The sequence below is a fragment of the Lonchura striata genome, chromosome 21, assembly GCF_050655825.1.
Source record: "Lonchura striata isolate lonStrDom1 chromosome 21, ASM5065582v1, whole genome shotgun sequence".
NCBI lineage: Eukaryota > Metazoa > Chordata > Aves > Passeriformes > Estrildidae > Lonchura > Lonchura striata.
The window spans coordinates 3,105,602-3,128,043 of NC_140723.1; the positions used below are offsets into that span (position 1 = coordinate 3,105,602).

At 48.1% G+C, this 22,442-nt stretch overlaps 1 protein-coding gene across 6 annotated transcripts; it reads right to left on the minus strand.

Annotated features, from left to right (window-relative positions):
• Positions 1-1,299: 1,299 nt before the first annotated feature.
• TTC34 (tetratricopeptide repeat domain 34) lies at positions 1,300-20,178 on the minus strand. Of its 6 annotated transcripts, XM_085558805.1 has the most exons (10): positions 19,895-20,093; positions 16,907-18,372; positions 16,575-16,800; positions 14,566-14,974; positions 12,878-13,044; positions 12,162-12,429; positions 11,366-11,580; positions 4,839-6,469; positions 2,948-3,958; positions 1,300-2,145 (listed from the first exon to the last, which is right to left on the minus strand). In XM_085558805.1, exons 1-8 carry the CDS (start codon positions 19,967-19,969, stop codon positions 5,951-5,953), a joined length of 3,345 nt encoding a protein of 1,114 aa, XP_085414931.1. In that variant the 5' UTR covers positions 19,970-20,093; the 3' UTR covers positions 1,300-2,145; positions 2,948-3,958; positions 4,839-5,950. The 6 variants fall into 6 exon arrangements, with proteins under 6 accessions (XP_085414931.1, XP_085414930.1, XP_085414933.1 ...); XM_085558804.1 differs by having other exon boundaries at positions 1,300-3,958; XM_085558807.1 differs by having other exon boundaries at positions 1,300-3,958; positions 14,782-14,974; positions 19,895-20,088.
• Positions 20,179-22,442: the final 2,264 nt, after the last annotated feature.

Below are 22,442 nucleotides of genomic sequence, written 5' to 3' on the forward strand. Positions count from 1 at the left end.
GCCACCTCCGTGGAAAAAAGTTCTCCCTCAGGCTGAGGCAGAATTTGTGTTTTAGTTTATGGCCAGCACTCCTTGGATTTAGGATTAGGAACGGGCCCTGGCTCTGAGGGTGCCCTCAGAGGAGGGTTTGGATTCCAGGTGTACCCCTGGTTGGAATTTCCCCTCAAGGACAGTCAATTCCCTTTGGAATGGCCAGCTTTGAGTGGCAAAGCCTGTGGGGCTCAGGCAGGCAGGTTCCTCTGGTTGGAATTTCCCCTCAAGGACAGTCAATTCCCTTTGGAATGGCCAGCTTTGAGTGGCAAAGCCTGTGGGGCTCAGGCAGGCAGGTTCCTCTGGTTGGAATTTCCCCTCAAGGACAGTCAATTCCCTTTGGAATGGCCAGCTTTGAGTGGTTCCATGTGCACCAAAGCCTCTGGGGCTCAGGCAGGCGGGCTCAGGGCCACAGGGGGTCGGAATGGTTTCATTATTTCTCAAGGCTTTGCCATCACCAAAGGCAAACCCAGAGCCTGCAGCAGGGCTGGATCCCATGGGATGCTCAGGAGATTTCCTCATCCCTGCTGAGGGTCTGTGCCAGGGCAGCTGTGCCAATGGCTGGGCACAGAGCAGGGGGTGACCTCCAGCAGCAGCCCTGGCTGGGGACAGGGGCTGGGGACAGGGACTGGGGACAGGGACAGGGGCTGGGGACAGGGACAGGGACTGGGGACAGGGGCTGGGGACAGGGAGAGGGGCTGGGGACAGGGGATGGGGACAGGGGATGGGGACAGGGGGTGGGGACAGGAACAGGGACTGGGGACAGGGGATGGGGACAGGAGCTGGGACTGGGGACAGGGAGAGGGGCTGGGGACAAGGACAGGGGCTGGGGACAGGGGATGGGGACAGGGACAGGGGCTGGGGACAAGGATAGTTACTGGGGACAAGGACAGGGGCTGGGGACAAGGACAGGGGCTGGGGACAATGTGCAGCTCTTTGACAATAATGGAAAATGTACAAATAATGTCATCTTCAAAGCGCCGTGTACCCGGAACGAAGAGGTACTGACAAGCATCTGAAAGAGAGAATTATCCCCATTTTACAGATGAAAGGGAGTCACACAGAGAATCAAAGTCAAGATTAGATTAATAGACATTGATGCCAAAGGAGCTATTATGTCTCGTCTGGCATCTGGCAGAACAGAGCGGAGAATTTCACACAGATTGCTCCATTAAATCCCTAATCTCTGTTTGGGCTGAGGAAAGACCTCCAGAGCTGACACAAAGACACTGCACCATCTTCAGATGAGTTACTTATGGGGCACTACTGGAAGTTCACATCCTATCCCAGCTGGAGTTTATTTAACTTCCCGCTGCCTCAGCTAATTTTGTTTGAATACTATTTTAAAAAGCACCCCCCACCATATCACCTGAAATCTCCTTTGCATTTGTGCTCCCTCGAGGTGATTATTGAGTTGATACTTTTCATGTTGGAGACGAGGGCCAAAAGGATGTTGGAGTGGGAAAAGTTTAATCATGATAAAAGAATTTTTTTTTCCAATGAGAATAATCAATCACTGGAAGAGCCTCCCCAGGGACATGATAAGGTCTCCTCACTGGAAGTTTATAAGATTTCCCAGGCTGGATAATCTTATCTAGGAGCCCTTTCCCACTGGAGGGAACCATGGCCTTTTGGTGTCCCTTCCAACCTGGGCTGTTTTAGGACTCTGTGCAAGAGGTTTTGTGCATAGGAACTGATGGGTGTGCTTAAAAGTTGTGTTGGATCAGGTCCTGGGGCCCAAATCCAGCACCAGCAGAGTGAATATTCCCAGTTTCCCTGCTGAGAATGGTTTGGATCTTTGCAAATGACACAGCCTATTCTGAACTGTCAGTTCCGTGGCATTTTCTTCTACATCTGTGCTTGATGTGTGATTATCCTGCAGCTCATCAGGCAGGTTTATTAGGAGACTTAATTGGATTGCATTAGCTGGCATTTAAGCCATCCAAGCCATTTGAGAATGCAATCAATTAAAACATCCAAGCACATTAATGGCGTGGACACAGGGCAATTTATGTAGATGGCTAATTACCTGTTTACTTCAGGAAGCAGATCAAGAATGGCCAAATGATGCACGAGAAGAAAAGAAACAACACTGCAAAAATCCTCTTGGCAAGGCTGCAAAAATTAGCACATGGCAAGGTACAATTGTTGCCATTGTTAAAGTCTACAGTGAGAGAACAAACCCTACACCGTGACAGGCACTCAGAGGTGTTCCCAGTAATTTCAGATTTCAAATGTGACTTCCAGAGAACAGATGGAGCATATTACCAGTGCTGGAATGTCTTCTAAGAGCTCATCTGAGGTTTCTAAGCAATCAAGAAGTTCTCTGAGGTGGTCATTTCAAGTGGGGAAATGCTAATCCCTGTCAGTTTTCCATTTCACCCACTACTGATCTGGATCTGAGCCTGGGGCTCTGGGGGGACCCCAGGTCCCTCACTCTGGGTCACCCCAAGGAAGTTTTTGGTGTGGCAGCACCCACCTGGAGATGAGAGCACAAATGAGGGGTATAACAGAATGCAAACCAGGGTGGAATGGAACCATTAACATCCTCCTGTGCTTCCTGCTCCCTCCTACAATTCCCCCCTGGCTTTGCAGCTAAATTTTCTCATTTACTGGTGCAGTTCAGGAATGAGGCATGCAAAATGATTATGAGCTACTGCTCTTAATTTCCTTTTGAGTCCAGGGGAAGATTCTTATTCTTGTTCATTCTCTGCAACTCCTGACTCTTTAGGGAGCATACCAACACAAAAATGATCAGGTTGGGTGGTGACACACCTAAAGCCACACCTGCTCTGGCACAGAACATGACCCCAGTGGCTCTTGGGGACACCAGGGAGGCTGCCAAGCTTCCAGGAGATCTTGGCCATGCAGGTAGTATCCAAGATAGACTTTGGAAAGAGAATTAATTGAAAATCACCTGGTTGCACACCTCAGAGGTGAAGGTGCCACACCTGTATTGAGGAGTGGGAGCCACAGGGTCAGTGGCACCAGGTTGTGACTTCAGGGAAGGCCAGGACAGAAGCTGTTTCCTCACTTTCCTCAATTGCTGGTTCATTAGTGAGGCACTAAAACCAGCATCACTGTGATCATGAGTGCTTTCTACTCTCTGCTGACATCTTTGGGATCTCCATCTCATGTTCTCCAGCCTCCTATTTGGGGTGGAAATTTGCTCCCCACCCATCTTCAGCTTCTGAGAGCTACAAGCAGTAATATCAGCTCTGTTTGTTTTTCTGCCCTCCAGGCACTTCTGGGAGCCAATAAACCACGGCTCCTGTGCCCAGGGTTGGCTGGACACACCTGTGGGCAGGTGCAGTCTCTGCAGCATTGACAGAATGAATGGAGATGGAAAAGTCATTCCTGAAATGCACAGCAGAAAGGGAAGGAGTCTCCTGGATCCCACAGCTTTGGAATGCTGTGCCTCCTAAATAATGAACTGCTTTTCTTAAGGTGCCACTGAGTAATGGCTGAGTGAAGCAGCAGATCCCAGAGCACAGCAGCGTGGCTGGAATCCAAGAGAAGCAGCCAAGGCTCCAGTGCCAGTGATCAGTTCATGTGCCACATTCAATTCCTGGAGACTCCTCAGAGCCCTGGCAAATTGGAAACTGCTGGATGCAGCAGCAGCACAATGATAAGAGTTAAATATTCTGCAGGGGAGTGATGGTGAAAGAAATGGCTTTTAGATTAGCTGTCATTAGAGTGAAACATCTGCCCCTGCAAGCCAAGGAGACTGTCCTCACTTGGGCACAAGGAAAAGCTCATTAAATTCCTGGGTTTGCATGGCTCTGCTCCAGAGCCACACTTCCACCACGCTCTGGAGCTGGAAGCACAATGACTTGGGCTGAAAGGCAGGAAGAGGAATTCCCTGGAGATGTGTCAGCTTCCAAAGCAGCTGCAGAAGTTGGTTCCTGTGTTTAGGTTCCCTCAGTACCTGGGAGCACACAGCAAAGTGAAATAGGAAAAATTAATGGGAGTGATGGGGTTTAAAAGGAAATTAAACCTTCTGAGATCACAAAAGCTCAAAGTTTAGCTCTGCCTGAACTCTGAGGAAAAGCTTTCAGTGGAATGTTGAATTCCAAACAATTTGAAGGGCAAGAAGCCTAGTCTTACCTGTGCTCTTAGGGCAGAAAAAAGGAGCATGCAGAAAAGAGGAAAAGGTGGAAGGTTCCAGGTGGTGTCATTGCTTTGGGTTGATCCCATGGCTGCTGAATGGAGTTCCACACTGGAATGTTGCCTTTGAGACAACAGCACAACAAAAAGGAGAATGTTCCCTCTTCCCTTTCATCCTAATCAAAGCAGCAGAGCACTCGTCAGCATTGCTTTCATCTTTGTTTTCAGCAGTAGTTTCTGTTTTTCTCCACGGTTATATTACCACACTCCAAAAACACTGGGACAGCTCCTTTGGAGCAGCCAAAACAAATCAAGGAGCTGCTGCCCTGGGCCCCACCTCGGGTCCTTTCTGCTTCTGGGCTGAGCTGGGGGCTCCATCACCCAGGTGAATGCCCAGGGATGTCCCAGCTCTGCCTCTGCGGTGTCCCAAATCCACCTGAAAGCTGGAAAACAGGCACAGGACAGCAGCAAAAACCTTCCTGGGCCTGCCAGGAACAGGGGGGAGGAGGAGGAGGAGGAGGAGGAGGAGGAGGAGAAGGAGAAGGAGAAGGAGAGGAGAAGGAGAAGGAGAAGGAGAAGGAGAAGAAGAAGAAGAAGAAGAAGAAGAAGAAGAAGAAGAAGAAGAAGAAGAAGAAGAAGAAGAAGAAGAAGAAGAAGAAGAAGAAGAAGAAATAATGCTGCAGCTCGGGGAGCAATCCCACCCTGGATGCTGCCTCCTGCTTGTGCATCACCACTTCTGCATGAGCTGCAGGGCTGCCCTGGGGCTGGAACAGCCAGGAGTGGGAGGGATGGGGTTCAGCAGCTCTGGCAGACACCAGACATGATCTGTCTGTGGAGAGATGATCCCTGGTACCTGCCCTGGCCAGGGGAGGCACAGGATCTGGGAGTCCAAGGTGAAGCCTGGAGTGGAGCTGCCCATGTGGATACTAGGGCAGGAGATCCTGGAGTGGATGTTTGATCTTTGTTAAGTCTCACTTTTCACCTTATCTGTTATTTCATTGTTCCCTGGGGCAGCAGAACAGTTTATTTGGAGTTTGTGCTGCCCCATCCCTGATACTGGGGCTGATCCTGGCAAATCCACTGCATTCCCACCAAGGCAGTGGTGGGAATTCCCACTCCTTCATCCAGGAGTGGGGCAGGAGAGGGGTGTAACACACCCCTTCAAATTAGTTTTTAATCTTAGTGACACAGATGAGGCTTTTTCCCCATAGTGGGTTCAAGATGCTGTGGGAGAGCTTCTTTCCAAGCATGAAATGATATCCCTAAACACCTGTTGGCTCCATTTGAAAGCTGAAAAAATAATTAAATCCTGTTTTCCTTCAAATAGTAACCAACAGTCAGGGCCTTCACAAACACCTTACAGGAGTTACTTTTGACTGATCCTTTTGACTGGCCCATAAAAATAAGGCCAATTGATTGAACAGTGCATGTTAAAGCTCATCAAATACTAGCTAGGAAATACATTATTATTATTCATGAGCTGCAAGTGATTTGAATGTTTTCCTTCAGTAGGACTGGAACCCCTGTGTTACAATTCGTTGTTTAGCCAGAAAAATAGACTTCTTTCACAGTGGGGAGTTTACATAATCCATAATGATTTTAAGGAATCCTGAATGCTACAATTTGCTTTTTTTCTCTCATTGCTCTCATGGTCAGTTTTGTTTTGCTGCCTTAAACATTCTACTCCATGTTCAGTGTCACGTCTGTTGCATATTTATCATGAGCTTCTCATCTTTCTTATCTTTCTCATCTTTCCTTCATTCTTGCAGCCACCCAGAAAGCAATCAGACTGGAAAATCCCCAGCCAGAGAAATCAATGTATGCTACAGCTCGATGCCTCCCTTTTGAGTCTTGCTTTCAGCTTCTGGAGCTCAGAACTTTTCTCAATTTTAAGCCCATAGTCTGTGATTTTCCAGGCCTCTTCGTAACGCTGCTTTTCGAAGTTATATTGTGCAATTTTGTGGAAAGTTTTGGTTAAAGATTCCCTGCCAGGGCAGTCAGTGATGGTGCCCAGGGCCAGCGGCTCGTCCAGCTGCAGGGCTTGCATGTAATGCTGCACTGCTGCCTCCTCCTGAGCCAGGGCCAGCAGCAGGAAGCCCTGGCAGCAGTGGTCCCCAGCCTGTGTTTTTGGGCTGTTGCAGCCATGCCTCTGGAGCACTTTCTCCATGTCTTTCAGAGCTTTTTCGTATTTTTGCAGGCGCATCAGGCAGGCGGCTCTGCGCCGCAGGTGCCTGGGGCTGTCCCCGCTGGCCAGCACAGCCAGGCTGAGGTAGCCCAGGGCCCGCAGGTGGTCACGGCCCTTCTCCAGCACCTTCCCTTCCTGGGCTGCTGCCTGTGGGGACAGGAAATCCGAGTTAGTTCAAAAAAGGAAAAAAAAAATAGGGGAATATCTCATCTGGACTGGTCGTACACACAGACACGAAGAGATCTTAGTTATTCTGGCAAATGTTGGAATTGCATCTAGCTGGACAACTAATTATTGGTGTATTTTTGCTCTTGGCTCGCTTGGTGTTATTTCAGGAGTTTCTGAAGTCCTTTGTTTCTGCACAGAATTTCTTCTGAATTTGTTTAAATTCCTTAGGAATAATTAACAAAAAGCTGCCTGGACCAACATCCCCAGGTGCTGCCCCACAAATGCAAGTGCTAAAAATGAATTTTTTTGTCTCTACTGGAGCTTACCTAAGCTGTAGAAAAAAACAAAAGGCCAACTGGTGGCTTTGCTAATTGTTAATCTTGAGTGCAATTTGAACTCTCTGGCCTCATCTGAAGGGAAAAACAACAAGAAAATAGAGAAGACCAAAAGAGCCACATAATTTTTAGGTATATGGAGGCTAATAAAGAAAACTCTATTAGAAGTATTTGCCTCAAATGGATTTCTCATTATTTCCCTTTATTGGTAATAAATCAAGCTTTTAACGTGCTGCAGCAGAGAGAATATTCAAGTTGTAAACAAGGCTGCCATCAGCAGCTGAGGGCTTACAAAAGGCTTCAAGCAAAGCAGAAATATTTCCATCCTCCTCATTCCAGGGGGTAATTCAGAAATCCAGTTAGCCCAGCGTCTGTTTTAGTAGCCACACTTGACAGCCAGGCCAGGTCCTGCAGTTTCTTTGTGTGCCCCTTTTATTTTGGCTGGCTGAGGTTAGGGGTGATTGCTGTCTGCCAGGACTGAGGAGAGCAGGTTCTGCAGGGAGGGGATCAATGCTGCAGGGCAAGTCCCAGCACCTCAGCTCAGAGCAGTGCCATGAAATAATGTAGCCTCACCTCATGGTTTATGAGGAATTCTGCCCCAGTTATTTCATTATAATGCACATTATATATATATATATATATATATATATATATATATATATATATATATATATATATTTATTTATATATATTATAGATAAAATATATATTGCTATATGAATATTTTTATATATCTATATATTATACATATTGCTATATAAATATTTATATATATATATAGCTATTTTTCTTGACATAATCATATTTATTAAGGAGCCTCTCAGCTTCCACACAGAGAAATTGCAATAGGACTTCTCCTCAAATAGTGTAAACCCCTGGCTTTAACAATTCTGGCCATGAATTTTCAGGCAGTCTGTCCAAACCCATCTCAGCTGTCTTGTGTACATGTAAAGAGCAGCACATGTGCTTTGTCCTTCAATGCAAGTGTCCCCTCAGTGGCAGGAATTTAACAAGGGATCAAGGTGGAATTGCAGCTGCCTGAGGAGCATCCTGGCAAGAGAAGGTGTTTTATTTTTTCCTCTAGAAATTCCAGAGTTCTGGATCACATTGTTCCAAGGAACACAGTGCAGTTCCTCAAGACAGCTTGTGTTTATGTAGTTAAATTGTCATTTTTAGCCTCTAAGGTGTATTTGTTGTCTCAGAAGCAGAAAAAACCACAATTGTTGTTGTTTTACTGAATGCTAAATTTGATGCTGGAGATTTCAGTGCTCTAACCTGGGGCACTTGGGGTTATTGCACCACAATATTGCATTTATTCACTGAGCAATATTGCAATATTGCATTTATTCACTGAGCCACTGCTTTGACTCTTTCACATTTTCCTGAGAGTCCCCACATCAAGCTGTGAGATTCCACCTTTCCTGCCACACTTGGAGGGAAAATCCCATCTGAAAAGAAAGGATTCCCTTTCACCCTTGCTGATGGAGCAAGGTTGGGCAGCTGGATTCTGGATTCTCTTTTGGCTCTGCCTGACTTAAGGGACATGAGCTGGGACATTTTTGGGGTGTAACAGGGAAGGATTAATCAGCAGCTTGCACATTATCTCCTAACAGAGATAAAGATGAAAATCAGGCTCAGGAAGAGAAGGCAAGGGAAGGCAGAAGGACATGGCACAGCTGAGTTCAGCTGCTCCCTGCACGTGGCCTTGGAGAAGCATTTTTGTCATCAGCCTCACTGCAGGTGACCTGGGAGGGCAGGAAAATCTGTGGAGTGCATTCCAGGAGAACTCGAGTCCAACTTGTCACTAAAAATTTGATTTTGGCTTCCAGACTGAAATAATTCAGGTGCCACCTAGAAAGGGCCATGAGTGGACCTCTGGATTCCTGGGTTAGGTCTCTGTGTTCCCTTTTTCCATCTATTCACCTCACTGGCTGTAAAGGACTGAACATACACATATTTTTGTGGCATTTTTGGTCGCAGTCCCTAGGGACCAAAGTTATGACATGACCAAGGCTTAATTCCTTAGAAAGAAAAAGAGTGAGGAGTTTAGTGGGTATGGAATGATGGCCAAGGGTTAGTTCCTGAGCAGTAAATCCCAGCAGATGGAATGATAAACTCGGAGCTTTGGGAGAGGGTTGAGTGTTTCCAGAAGAGTTTGGGGCAAGCCTTTCCTTCTCCACCTGCACATGCCATGAAGGACGTGGGGAATGGCAGCTTCACCTAATTCTGGCTCTGACCATGTAGTTTTGGAGACCCTTTTTGTAGGAATCTGGATCTCCACAGAAGCTGCAGCCCCCAGGATCTGTGTGAGGGGTTGGGAATCAGTCGTGCATTTACCCCTGACCTAAGAAAGCCAAGGGTTGAAGCTGCACGAGCAGCAAGCAAACTCCCTTCCTCTGACCTTTTGCAGCTTAATAAATCTTTCAGATTCCTATTCCCATGGGGCTCTCCCAGTTGTTTACAAATTTCTCAGCATGGGACCCCTTTCACTATAAATAATGGGAGAATTTTAGGGCTTTGTTTTCCATGAAAAAATAAAAAAAGAGTACATCAAGGAGCTCTCTCCTTCCTCCACCCTTTCCTTTTCAGCATATGGAGAACTATTTTTAGCTCTTCAGACCTGGCTACAGGATAATGATGACACGTTTTTAAAATGCCTGTAATTCCAAATACTCAAAAAACAATGTGGCAGAAATGCTTTTGTGCTGGAGTGCTGAGGCTGGCTGTGAACTCTGAACTCTCCTTTTCCTACCTGGGAAATTCAGGAACAGAGCAAGCTCCCTCTCCCAGGGTAGAAACCCTGGCAAAGTCAGGCCATCATTGGGAATTTTAACATTAATTCTGTCTGTAAGCTTTAAAAACTTTGCTTTTACTGAGATGTTCCTTTCAGAGACCAGAATAGCCTTGCAGGCAAAAGGAAGTGCTGCTGGGAAATCCTTCAAGACGCTGGGCAGGTGGATGAAACAACTCCTTCCCCACCCCAGAGAGCACACACTCCTCCCCTGGTCACCAAATACATCTAAAAACTCCCAGGTGCCTGAGTTCAAACATTTACTAGTTGAACAAAAGCACGAGATGAAAGAGAGCAATGTTTTCTTTTCAAACTTCCAACCCTGGTACTGGGCTCCAGTTTTGAAATCAGCCTGGTCACACCTCTTGTCTCAGGCAGAGGAATCTCTCGTGATAAATAAGCCACAGTGAGGGGTTTCATTTCAGACACAGCTGCCAAAAAGAGACAGAAATAAGTTTCTCTCTCATTTTTAAGGCTTCACACACCTGTGGCACCAGTGGGTTCTCACTTGTCAGTGTAGTATAAGAGACACAAATGTTAATTTGGTTTTTTCTTCTCATTTTTCTTTTCTTATTGACAGCAAAGAACATCCCTCCTGTGCTGCCTCGGAAGGGAAGCAGCACGGATGGATTGGCCTGGGAGACCCCCACAGAAGGAGCGATGTGGCAGCAGGGGAAATTCAGCTCTTAAATGTGTCTTCATTTACAGACACCTCCTTAGGGCCTCCCTGGTCACAGCCTCAATTGTTCCTTTATCAACTTTCTAAAGTGGAAGATTGCAAATTGCCTCTGAAATCTTCCAACTCTCCCCCCTAAGACTGAACTTTTTGCATTATTTAGAAGAGAGGGGCTCTTTTCTCTGTAATGGGTCATGTCTGGGGAGTGGTAAATTAATACTTGTTTACTTATATCCTCCTGCTGTTCTGTTCAAATACATTCCAAGGGCTCCTCTTGCTGCATTAAGGATATCAGCATGTTGTTTGTTTTATAACCTGGGAGAGAGCATAACAATATAGCTTCTCACTAGGGTGCACACCAGCAACAAATTGAATAAAAGAAAGCAAACTGATTCTCAGAACTCAGAGCTTCTGGGTAATCAGAATTGCAGATGCTTGGCTGAGTGTTAAAACTCTCCACCATCAATCTGACCTTCTCTTGTCTTATTATTGGAGATACTTTCTGGGTGTACTTTGGGGGAGAAACACGAAAAAATGCTGAATAATAAATAATTGGGGGGGACCAGAGTTTTGTGACATTGTTGTGTCAGTTTTAGCTAAGAAAACCAGCCTCAAAACCTTTAATTTTGTAAAAATGCAAACATATTAGAAATCCTAAACATTGCACAAAAGAAGGATGGAAGCATTTAATGTCAATGAATTGAAATATTTGGCTTCTTTTCACCAAGAAAATGAATCCTCCTTCACCAGGAGCCATCCCTGAGCCCCATGTATCCCCCAGAGTACAATTAGCAATGATCTGTTAAATCCCTCCCTACCTGCTGGCCCTCAAACCCCTGAATTTCTGTGTGGCCATCACCAGCTCTTGTGCCAGGGAGACCAAAAAGGAATCCCAAGTGCTCAGATGTGGCAGTGACGGGTCATTAGAGACTGATCACGGTCACTGCAGTGGAAGAAGCTTGGCTCCAACTCCCTGACCTGGCTGGAGGAAATCCCTGCAATCCCAGTTTTACTTCCCAATTCTTTCCCCACTGAGTCCACAGATGTGGGATCAAAAAAAAAAAAGGCTGTACCTGAGCAAGATGCTGCTGTTTCTTGGTGTCTACAAAGTTCAGGAGAAAGGCCAAGTCCTTCTCATCTCTCCTGGCCAGGGCACTGAGCGGGGCAGCTGCCCCTGCCACGTTCCTGCTCTGCAGCTGCAGCACAGCCAAGCGAGCCCTGGCAAAGTCCTCAGCAGGACAGTGGCCAAAGGCTTCCTGCAGGTGCTTGAGGGCCTCTTGGTGCTTTCCTGGTGGGGAACACAAGCACAAACTCCATAACCCATCCCATGGAGAGAAAGGTACCAAAAAACCACAGCAAGGTGGGGGTCAGGCAGGCAGTCCATGTCTAAAGGTGTTAATTGAATCATACCCTGTCCCAAAATGTTTTCAAACTTTTCTTGAGAAGCACCATCCAGCACTGTCTGGCACTGTCCAGCACCATCCAGCACTGTCCAGCACCATTCAGCTCTGTCCAGCACCATCCATCACCATCCAGCACCATCCAGCACTGTCCAGCACCATCCAGCACTGTCCAGCACCATCCAGCTCTGTCCAGCACCATCCATCACCATCACCATCCAGCATTATCCATCACCATCCAGCACCATCCAGCATTATCCATCACCATCCAGCACCATCCAGCATTGTCCATCACCATCCAGCACCATCCAGCATTATCCAGCACCATCCAGCATTGTCCAGCACCATCCAGCATTATCCAGCACTATCCAGCACCATCCAGCAGCACTCCTGACATTTAACATTCACTTCTATCCATTTTCTGCTCCTTCACCAGGCCTGACCAGCTGTGCTGAAGACCTGAACTCACCATTTGCCATCAAAACATCAGTGTAGAAGATGTGATGTTGTGCAGCCCTGCAGATTTTGGTCAGTGCTTTTGCCATTGTGAGAAGGTCCCCGAGAGTTTCTTCTCCTGGGAGGTTTTTGGTGGCCATGAGATCGCTGAGAGTGGCCCTGCCATGCTGGAGGAGCCACCCAGTGACCAACCCTTGGGCTTCAGGCTTCAAGGACAGGATTTCTGGGATCACTGCTCCTGCCTCCACCTTCAGTGCTGAGATCAGATCTTGCACTGCCTCCTGTGGAAAAACAACACCAAGGAAAGAAATAATAGAAGAAAATAATTAAGTATTGATCATTTGGTCTTGCAGCTGCTTTCTCTTCTCTGCTGAACTATGGAAAAAGTTTTACTCTTCCCTGTCCTTGTGCTGCAACTTTTCCATTTGCAAAGCTGATAGGAGGTCATAAAGGCAAGTTTGAATGAGTGTTTGCAAAGTTCTTTAAACTCCTTGGGTTAGCACAGAAAATCATGACCAAGATTTAGTCCTCCTGTCCCTAGGCTTGGGAAAGAAAATCAGTAAAGTCAGATGGGCTGTTGATACACCCAGACAAACCCAGAGCCTTTCACTGGCCAAATTCTGTGAGAAACTCCTGTTTCCAGTGATTCCACAACAAATTCTGTGATACTTTACACTCATATTGTTCAATACCCTCAGAAAAACCAACAAAGCCCCACATGGACAGTACCTTCTGCTGCCTCAGAGCGAGGTGAACCAACCCTCGGCCGCTCAGAGCTTGCGCATTCCTGGGATCCTCCTTCAGGACAGCATTAAAATCAAAAATTGCAGTTTTCATCTGCCCAAGGCGCCCATAGCATCGGGCCCTGGTGAGGAGGCAATCCTCAGCATAACCACCTGGAGGACAGGGATGCAGCCATGGTTACTGCAAGGATACCCACAAGGAAGCTACAAAAAGCTCCACTTGGCCTGAGGATACCTCAGGATGAAGTACAATGAGAGTTTGCTTAAGTGGAAGTTTCCTCTATTTTTGTTGCTAGTGGAATTCCTGCCAGGTGTTATCAGCCATGAGTTGAAAGGAAAGAAGAATCTGTGTCAGGTTGGAGTGGGAGCAGCACGAATGAGAGATCTGTGAGAGTGGAGGCACGAAGCCATTTGGCTCTTTTAGTAAAGTGAGATCAGAATCACAGAACAGTTTGGGTTGGAAGGGACCTTAAAGAGTCCCCAGCCCCCTCCCAAGGGCAGGAAAGGTACACATTGTTTTGGATAAATGAGTTATCCAGATGGGACTGACTAATTCCCTGCCAGAATTAATATGCACTTGGATTTGTGATACTGAGCTGCATTCTTTTCTTCCTCTGCTTTCACACAAGTGCTGCCCAAATAAACACATGGAGTTGTCAGTGAAAATCCTGGTCCCTCCATTCCCTGCCTGCAGAGCATTTCTCTGCCTGCCATCCACATATCCCTTCCTTCCAAGGCAATTTCGATAAGGATCTTAACATGCCCAGGGTTGCAATCAATAACTGTGGCATCCAATATTGGATGATAAATCATCAGTGCCACTGGATATATGTTTTCGTAGGGAGGCCAGAAAATGCAGCTGCCTGCAGGGATCAGCCAGCAGAAAGGCTCCAAGCAATTCCTCTGCAGTAATGAGGCTTTTTCTCCCTCCTGATTTGCTCCAAAACTTCTGTACCAAAGGTTATTATCACTCTGGAGCTCTACCAGTTGGCTTCTCTAAAGACAATATCTATTTCTTAACAAGCATCTGTTCTAGCAGGTGGGGAGCTGATAAGCTGGAATGCATGGGCTGTGAAATGGAACCATCTCCAAGCAATTAACAGGGTTTTTATTCCATTTCCACGAGCCAGTCTCTCTTCTTCTCAGTGCTGCTGTCATAACATTTGCTCAGAGTGAGAGGCAGATTTCCATACAAACATGGTTTTACTTGGAACACGCCAGGAGAATTTCCATGTCAGCCTGGTCTCTCTCCTGAGGGAAAGCTGGGATAGTGAAATGTGTGAGGGGCTGCATTCACTTCTTTGCACTGGCTGAAGAAAAGTGGGTGATGTCCCTGTAGAACTGAGCTGAACCCATGTCAAGGAATTAAAAATTCCTTATTGTTTAACTCCACCCCTTCATGGCCCAGGTGAATGTGCTGTGTCAGCCCTCACCGGGGAGGTGGCAAAGGAGATCTGGACATCCTGTCCCACCCATGTGCTCTCCCTTAGGAGCAAATCCCCACGGGTAAACTGGTGTCCTCCTACTGCAGCAAGGGTGGCACAGGACAGATGTGTCCTCCTACTGCAGCAAGGCTGGCACAGGACAGATGTGTCCTCCTACTGCAGCAAGGATGGCACAGGACTGGTGTGTCCTACCTGCAGCAAGGCTGGCACAGGACAGATGTGTTCCTACCTGCAGCAAGGATGGCACAGGACAGATGTGTCCTACCTGCATCAAGGCTGGCACAGGACAGATGTGTCCTACCTGCATCAAGGCTGGCACAGGACTGGTGTGTCCTACCTGCATCAAGGCTGGCACAGGACTGGTGTGTCCTACCTGCATCAAGGCTGGCACAGGACTGGTGTGTCCTACCTGCATCAAGGATGGCACAGGACTGGTGTGTCCTACCTGCAGCAAGGATGGCAAAGGACAGGTGGGCAATGGCCTCTCTGATGGCAGCACCCTCCTGTGTGCCCTTCAGGATGGCCAGGGCTCGGCAGCGGCAGTGGCTCTGCAGCAGCTTTCGGTCCTCGTCCTGGAAGATGTCCAGGACTGGCAGGAGGCAGGAGGAGTCTCCAATTCTGATCAGTCTCCTCAGCAGCTTAAGGATGGGAGAGGAAAAGGCAGCAGAGAAAGAGTTGAGTGAGGTGTGAGGTGTGTGAGACCTTTGTGTCCTTCCCCAGCTTTCCCACCTCTCCCTGGGGTGTCAGCCAGCCCAAGACCACGAATTTCCCTGATTTATCTCCTCAGCTGGCCCCTCAGGTTGGAGGAAACAGGAATTCTTATCTTTCCTCAACACCACTGAAGCTGGGGAAATAATTCAGGGCAAAAACCTGGTGCTGCCTGCTTTGTTTTGGGCAGCATCTGCTCCACACTGGCAATGGAGTGTTTTTATAAATACAGGATGATTGCCCCCCCAAAAAAAGAATGTTCCTAAGGAACACAAGGATTCCAGTGACCCTTTTGATGACAAAATCAAAACCAGTGAATTAATGGAAAATTAGGGAGGTGCTATTAGTTATTTTTAGTCTTGTTATTGGTAATCTGGGAAAAGCATGGATTAAAACCCACAAACTACTGTCCTCCTAAAAAAGAATCCTGTCTGACCTTTGCTATCTTTGCCTCAACAAGCACTTTTTAAAAATTTAATTTCCAATTAAAATGAATCAAAAGATGGTTTTTACAGTGCTCACCAGGGACTAAATATTCAGATCTGAACTGGAGAAGAACAAAGTTATCCTGATGTACCAGACACATCCCTTGAACTCATAACTTTCTCTATTTTATTGATAGATAAAAGTGATTGGCATCTGACAGGTAGGCGGGCTAAAAATATTTTGAAGAGAAATTTTCAGATATTCCATGCAGAACTTGCAGCAGAAGCTGAAGATGGAACTCCAGCTTCCAAGAGGAGCACTCTAATAAAGCCACACCCTTCATTAACAGCCTTCCCAAAGGCAGCAAATTACAGCAAACTTTTATTTTTCATAGGCAGTAGTGAAGTGCTGGCAATGAAATCTTTCTCCTTACAGGTTAGCAGAATTTATGTGGCATTTAAAAAAGAATACAATAGTTCCCTCTGATGGCAGAGCCTGGGAATTGAGCTTTGTAATCCTGGCTAAGAGAACCAACTTGCTGGAATGGCTGTCAGGGTTTCCAACACAATTTATCAGCATTGGAGAAAGAAAACTGCAGACTGATACTGGAGCTCTGCATTTGTGCTTTTCTTCTCCAATGCTTCATTAGGATAATTGGGGTGGTGGCACTTGTGCCTTCTTTTCTCTAAGGGAACATTCCCAATCCCATAATGTTGTCCCCAGGGACAGGATGCTCTGCCTGGTTAAAGAGCTGAGAAATGCCATTAAAAACCACTTGAGGAATGAGCTGGGTTTAACTGGGCCCCGTGTGGCCTTTTTGGACACAAATTCATGTGATTCTATGATTTTATGGCAATATCAGCCCTGTATTTACACCTTCAGAGTTCTGCTAGAAGTTCTGCACGTGGGCTCCAAGTTCCACTGTGTCACAGTTGCTATTCAGGGGGTTCCTAACAGCAAAGTTTAGTTATAAAGAGGACATGCACCCAAACCACTGAACACAGGGATTGATCTGTAATTTCACGGTGGTCTGGGAAAAATTTGGCAAATCAGCTGTTGAGGAGGGAATGACCCTGAGGATGAGGCTTTCCAGGTGCTCCTTACCTGGTTGCCATCATACACAAAGCCTCTCTTGAGCTGCAGCAGGGCCAGCCTGGCCAGCACCGGAGCCCTCTGGGGGTTTCTGGAGAGGGCCAGGGCCAGCATCTTGTGGGCTTCTTCCCCACGGCCCATCTGGTACAGGGCATCAGCACACAGGACCTGGGAAGCCTCGTCAGAGCTGTCCAGCTCCACCAAGAGAGAAGCCAGCTGGAAAACCCCAGGGGCATCTCTGGAGGGGGAAAAAAAAGCCAATAAAACAAAACACCTTCAAGGTTAGGAATGTGCACAGCCCTGTTTGCTTTTTCTGGAAGGAAACTGAGCTGCCTCCTGGGTACCTCTTCTTCTGGAGCATCATCTGTCCTTCCTCCTGGAGGACCTTCAGCAGCAATCCCCTCTGGTTCCATGGCACGTAGGACTTGATGGTGAAGATGGTTTCGTCCAGCTTTAACTGGCAAGCCGTGATATAATCCAGGGCTGTCAAATAATTGCTGCCACCAGAAATGCGGATCAGCCCACGCCCACACAGGGCTTTGATGCAGCTGTTGGGATGTGGGGAATCGTGCTCGATGACCCTCTGGAAGTCCTGCAGGGCTCTGTGGTGCTCCTGGGCGTGGAGGGAGCAGAAGCCCCGCAGTGCCAGCAGGGTGTTGTGGTAAGTGTTCTGCTCTGCTGCCAGCAGCTGCTCACACATGTCCAGGGCGGCCCCGGGGTGTCCCTGCAGGAGGTGACAGTCTGCCAGCCGGACTCTGAGCTCCCGGCTGGACCCTGGGCAGATGTGCAGGAGCAGCTGGATTGTCTGGATGACAGGAGGCAGCAGCTCAGTGCCACAAGTGCCCCTGAGCTCGGCCCGGGCACACACAGCCTCCCTGTAGGCTGCAAACCTCCCCTCCAGGGCAGCCCTGGCCTGCTCCCCGATCTTCTCAGCATCACAGGGTGAGAAAAGCTCTTCAAAGCATTTCGTTGCCCAGGCAGGCTCTGCTGCAAAGGCTGCTGCTAAATCCTGCATCATTTCCTGCGTGCGTCCTCCCAGGAAGAAATACCCAGCAGCTCGTTCCAGGAGCAGAGCCAGAACGTCCTCACCTCCGAGATTCTCCGCCGAGAAGCCCTCAAGGGCCTTGGTGCAAACAGCCACGCACTCCTGAAACTCTCCTGTTTTTCGGAGGTGGTCTGCCCGTGCCCTGCACACCCAGGCGTGCCCCGGTGCCACAGCAGCCAGGAAGCTGCAGCAGTCCCCCAGCCACTGCTGCGAGGACCTGCAGCCTGGCTTTCCCTCCTGGCACGTGGAGAGGTGACGGGAGAAAGCCTGGAGCACCTGGGGCAGGTGCTCCCTTTGCCTGCTGCGCACGTAGGCCACTGCCTCGGTCGGGTTCTGCACAAAGGCTTGGACATAATCCAGGACTCCCTGCCCGGCCCGTGTCCCTGCCAGCACCCGCGCCAGCGCCCGCAGCAGCAGCAGCTCCACGGCAGCCCTCGGCTCGGCCTCCAGCAGCAGATCGCATTTGCTCACCACCTCCTCCCAGCACCCTCGCCGGAGCAGGGCCTCCAGCTCGTGCACAGAGGCCACCACGTTGTCTGGGGTGAGGCTGGAGAGGAAAATGGCAGCTATTCCCACGCTGAGGGACACCGCGGCCAGGTTCCTGCTCTGGATCTCGGGGATCGGCGCCTTGCCTCCGCACCAGGTCTCCAAGGTGGCCACCACCCGCTCCTGGAGCTCACAGCCCATGGAGGTCACCCTCTGCACTGCCGTGGGGGCACAGCAGCTGAAGGCAGCCAGGTAAAACGCCGTGGCTGCTGGAAATTCCTGCTGGGAGAGGCGCTCGTCGCCTTCCCCGCAGAGCAGGGCGGCGAGCTCCTGCGGTGACATTGCCTCTGCTCGGGCCCGCAGCCAGCGCCCTCACGGCTGGGACATGGCCCGGGGCTGCCAAAAGAAATAGAAATGGGGAGCAGGGTCTGAGCAGAAAATGAGAAATGAGGGGCTGTGGAGCAGAGTTTGAGCAGAAAATGAGAAATGAGGGGCTGTGGAGCAGAGTTTGAGCAGAAAATGAGAAATGAGGGGCTGTGGAGCAGGGTTTGAGCAGAAGATCAGAAATGTGTGGCTGTGGAGCAGGGTCTGAGCAGAAAAGCAGAAATGTGCGGCTGTGGAGCAGGGTCTGAGAAGAAAATGAGAAGTGTGGGGCTGTGGAGCAGGGTTTGAGCAGAAAATCAGAAATGTGGGGCAGAACTTGAGCAGAAATTCAGAAGTGTGGGGCTGTGGGGCAGGGTTTGAGCAGAAAAGCAGAAATGTGGGGCTGTGAAGCAGGGTCTGAGCAGAAGATCAGAAACGTGGGGCTGTGGAACAGGGTTTGAGCAGAAAATGAGAAATGTGCGGCTGTGGAGCAGGGTTTGAGCAGAAAATCAGAAATGTGGGGCAGAACTTGAGCAGAAATTCAGAAGTGTGGGGCTGTGGGGCAGGGTTTGAGCAGAAAAGCAGAAATGTGGGGCTGTGAAGCAGGGTTTGAGCAGAAAATGAGAAATGTGGGCTTGTAGAGCAGAATTTGAGCAGAAAATGAGAAGTGTGGAGTTGTGGAGCAGGGTTTGAGCAGAAAATGAGAAATGTGGGGCTGTGAAGCAAAATTTTAGCAGAAAATCAGCAGTGAGGGATTATGGAGGTGAGTTTTAGCAAAAAATCAGCAGTGAGGGGCCGTGGAGGAGAATTAGAGGAGGAAAGTCAGGCACGAAGGTCTGTGGAGCAGAATTTTAGCAGGAAATCAGCAGTGAGGGGCTGTGGAGCAGAGGTTTGATAGAAAATCAGTAGTGCTGGGCTGTGGAGCAGGATTCTAGCAGAAAATCAGCCATGAGGGGCTGTGGAGCAGAGTTTTAATTGAAAATAATCAATGAGGGGCTGTGAAGCAGAGTTTTAGCAGAAAAACTGCAACGAGGTGCTGTGAAGCTGAATTTTGACAGAAAATCATCAGTGAGGGCTGTGGAGCACAGGTTTGAGAGAAAATCAGCAATGGGGGACCACGGAGCAGAATTTTAGCAGAAAATCAGCCAGAGGGGCTCTGAACACAAGATTTTCTGCTTGGAGGGAGCAGCTTTACAAATGCCAGATGCCCAGGCACTGTGAAAAGTCAGGGTTTGGTCACTGCCAGGTTTTTGGGGGAGTAAAGCCACGAGGAGAAACATCACAGAGGTAGGGAAGCTCCCACCCCCTTGGTCAGTGCTCCCTGCCCATGGAATGAGGCTGGGACAACCATTTGATAAATCTTTAACCATCAATGCCACCGCTGGTGGAGGACACGGAGGAGACAGAGACACACCTTGATGCTTCACCCACCCCTTACCTTTTCTCTTGGCCTGGAGGAAGGAGGACAAAATCGGTTCTTTTCCAGGCAGAGGAAAGGACGAGGCTCCTTCATCCCGGCCCTGCAGATACCTGAGAGGGGACGGGCTGGGGCGGACGGGAGGGATGGAGGAAAGGAAGGAGAGAAGGAGGGAGGGAGAGCAGGGCAGGAGCGCTGGGTTGCCTGGAGACCGCAAACACTGCCCGGCGGGGCGGGCACGGCCACGGGAACCGTGCCTGCGCTTCTCTCTCCTCATCCCGAAGGACCGGGAGGGATGCTCAGGGCATGGCCAGGGCAAGGATCCCCCTCATCGGAGAGAAATGATCCCACTCACCTCGGGGAAAGAATCTCCACTGCTTTGGGGAAAGGATCTTCCTCACCTTCGGGAAAGGATCCCCATCACTTTGGGGAAAGGATCCTCATCACCCTGGGAAAGGATCCCCATCACCTTTGGGAAAGGATCCTCATCACCCTGGGAAAGGATCCCCATCACCTTTGGGAAAGGATCCTCCTCTCCTTGGGGAAAAGATCCTCCTCACCTTCGGGAAAGGATCCCTATCGCTTTGGGGATAGGATCCTCATCACCTTGGGGATAGGATCCCCATCACTCTGGGGAAAGGATCCCCATCACTTTTGGGGAAAGGATCCCCATCACTTTGGGGAAAGGATCCCCATCACCTTTGGGAAAGGATCCTCCTTTCCTTGGGGAAAAAATCCTCCTCACCTTCGGGAAAGGATCCTTATCACTCTGGGGAAAGGATCCCCATCACCTTTGGGATAGGATCCCCATCACTTTGGGGAAAGGACCCCCCTAACCTTGGGGAAAGGATCCCCCTCACTTGGAGAAGGGATCCCCATCACCTTCAGGAAATTAACCTAGCTCATAGCCCTCAGCAGGATACAGGGAATTACTTATACAAACCAGCAAACTCTACGATGCAGCCTAAACTTTTAACCTTATTTTTTATCAATAAGCCTTGAATTTTAAATTATAAATGTTATTTTTAATAGTGATCCTAATTTTTTAATAACTACTCTTACTTTTTAAATAATAACCCTTATTTTTAAATCATAGCCCTTATTTTTTAACAATTAGAGTGTTTTTAGCAGTAGATCAACTCTTTTTTTATGAATGTTTAGCCTGATGATGTCCCTTTAAGCCAGGGCCACTCTGAAGTCCAACTCTTTCTTTCTCTCTCCACATTCTTTGACATTCAAAAGAGTAAAAAAAACCTCTCTATGATGGATAGAGATTTTTTGACATTTTATTAAGAGTTTGCCCATTATGTTGATTTGATTACTTTCACTTTAATTACCCTAATTAGCCATCAAGATATAATTTAGCATTGCTGTCACATCGGGCCACAGGTGATATTGCCAGGAAAAGACTCAAGGGCACGACAGAAGCAGTTCTGAAATAGAAATCACATTAAGGGGAGCGGGGTTGATCAAATGCCTCTGCCCCTCCTTGGAGGCTCAGGCAGAGCTTGTGGGAATAAAATTGGGACTGGAGCCTCTGACGGAGCCTGGTCCAGGCTGCAGAAATCATTACCCATCATCTGACTTTGCTGCATGACTGAGTGGGCTGGAAGTTGCTTCCAGCCACGTTTTGCCCCGCAGATACAGAAAATGTGAAGATGGCATCGTCCTCCATCCATCATTTCCAGCTGGAAAAAGCTGGTTTGGATAAGGATCCCGTGTGCTCCCTGATGTACATGGATGGTTTAGGGGATGCTGTGCTTGGCCAAAAAGGCAGCAGCCTCATGAAATGTCATTTTGTTGACTTTAGGTCAGAAAAACACAACCAATTTTATGTTATGTATCAAACTTAAATCAATTTATGTTCCTAACTTTGGAGCTTGAAGGAAGAAGAGGAGCAACATCTAAGGAGCTCAGTGGAAAAAAAGAATATTTCTCTGTGCCCTGGTGTGATCCCTGAAAGTGTGAGTGTTTAAACCTGTTGTTGTAAGAGGTGGAACCAGCAATGTCTCTTAAAGATTTACAGGCCTCAAGCCCCCAGACAATTTTCTGTGTGTCCTGTGGGGTAGATAAGACCAGCTCCTTTTCTAAAAGGGTAATAAAAACACAGAGAAGAAGGGGGAAATTGTGGAGATTTCTATCTAAACATTAAATATTAAGTCAGCTACTCACTCATTAAATAGTAACTCTACTACAACAGCTCCTCAGGATGTCTCTGATTACTGATGAATTTTTAAAGGGAGGTGGATGGGAAAGGAGTAAATACAGAACAAGTTTTCAAACTTTATTTTTCCTGCTTTGCAGAGCAGGAGGTGCACAAACACATCTGCAACAGCCCTTCTCAGAGTCAGGGCTGAGAAATCTTGCACTCTTTTCTTTTAAAGGCTCTCAATTCCTGCAATGTAACAAGTCCCTTCTCTTGTGGCTGTTAAATACCACGTGTAGCTATGGCTGAGGCTGAGAAACCAGCATTTTGGGGTTGAAAATTTGGCTTAAAAGGAGGATGACCTTTATTTGACAGAAAGGAGCATAATGGGGTGGGGTATTAATAATACAAAAAAATCTTTGA

Coding starts and splice junctions, on each gene's coding strand:
- TTC34 (XM_085558805.1), bottom strand. CDS start 19,969: ATGAAGGAGCCTCGTCCTTTCCTCTGCCTGGAAAAGAACCGATTTTGT. Junction 14,975..16,574: donor TTGTGTATGATGGCAACCAG/GTAAGGAGCACC, acceptor CCCATCCTTAAG/CTGCTGAGGAGACTGATCAG. Junction 11,581..12,161: donor TGATGTTTTGATGGCAAATG/GTGAGTTCAGGT, acceptor GTTCCCCACCAG/GAAAGCACCAAGAGGCCCTC.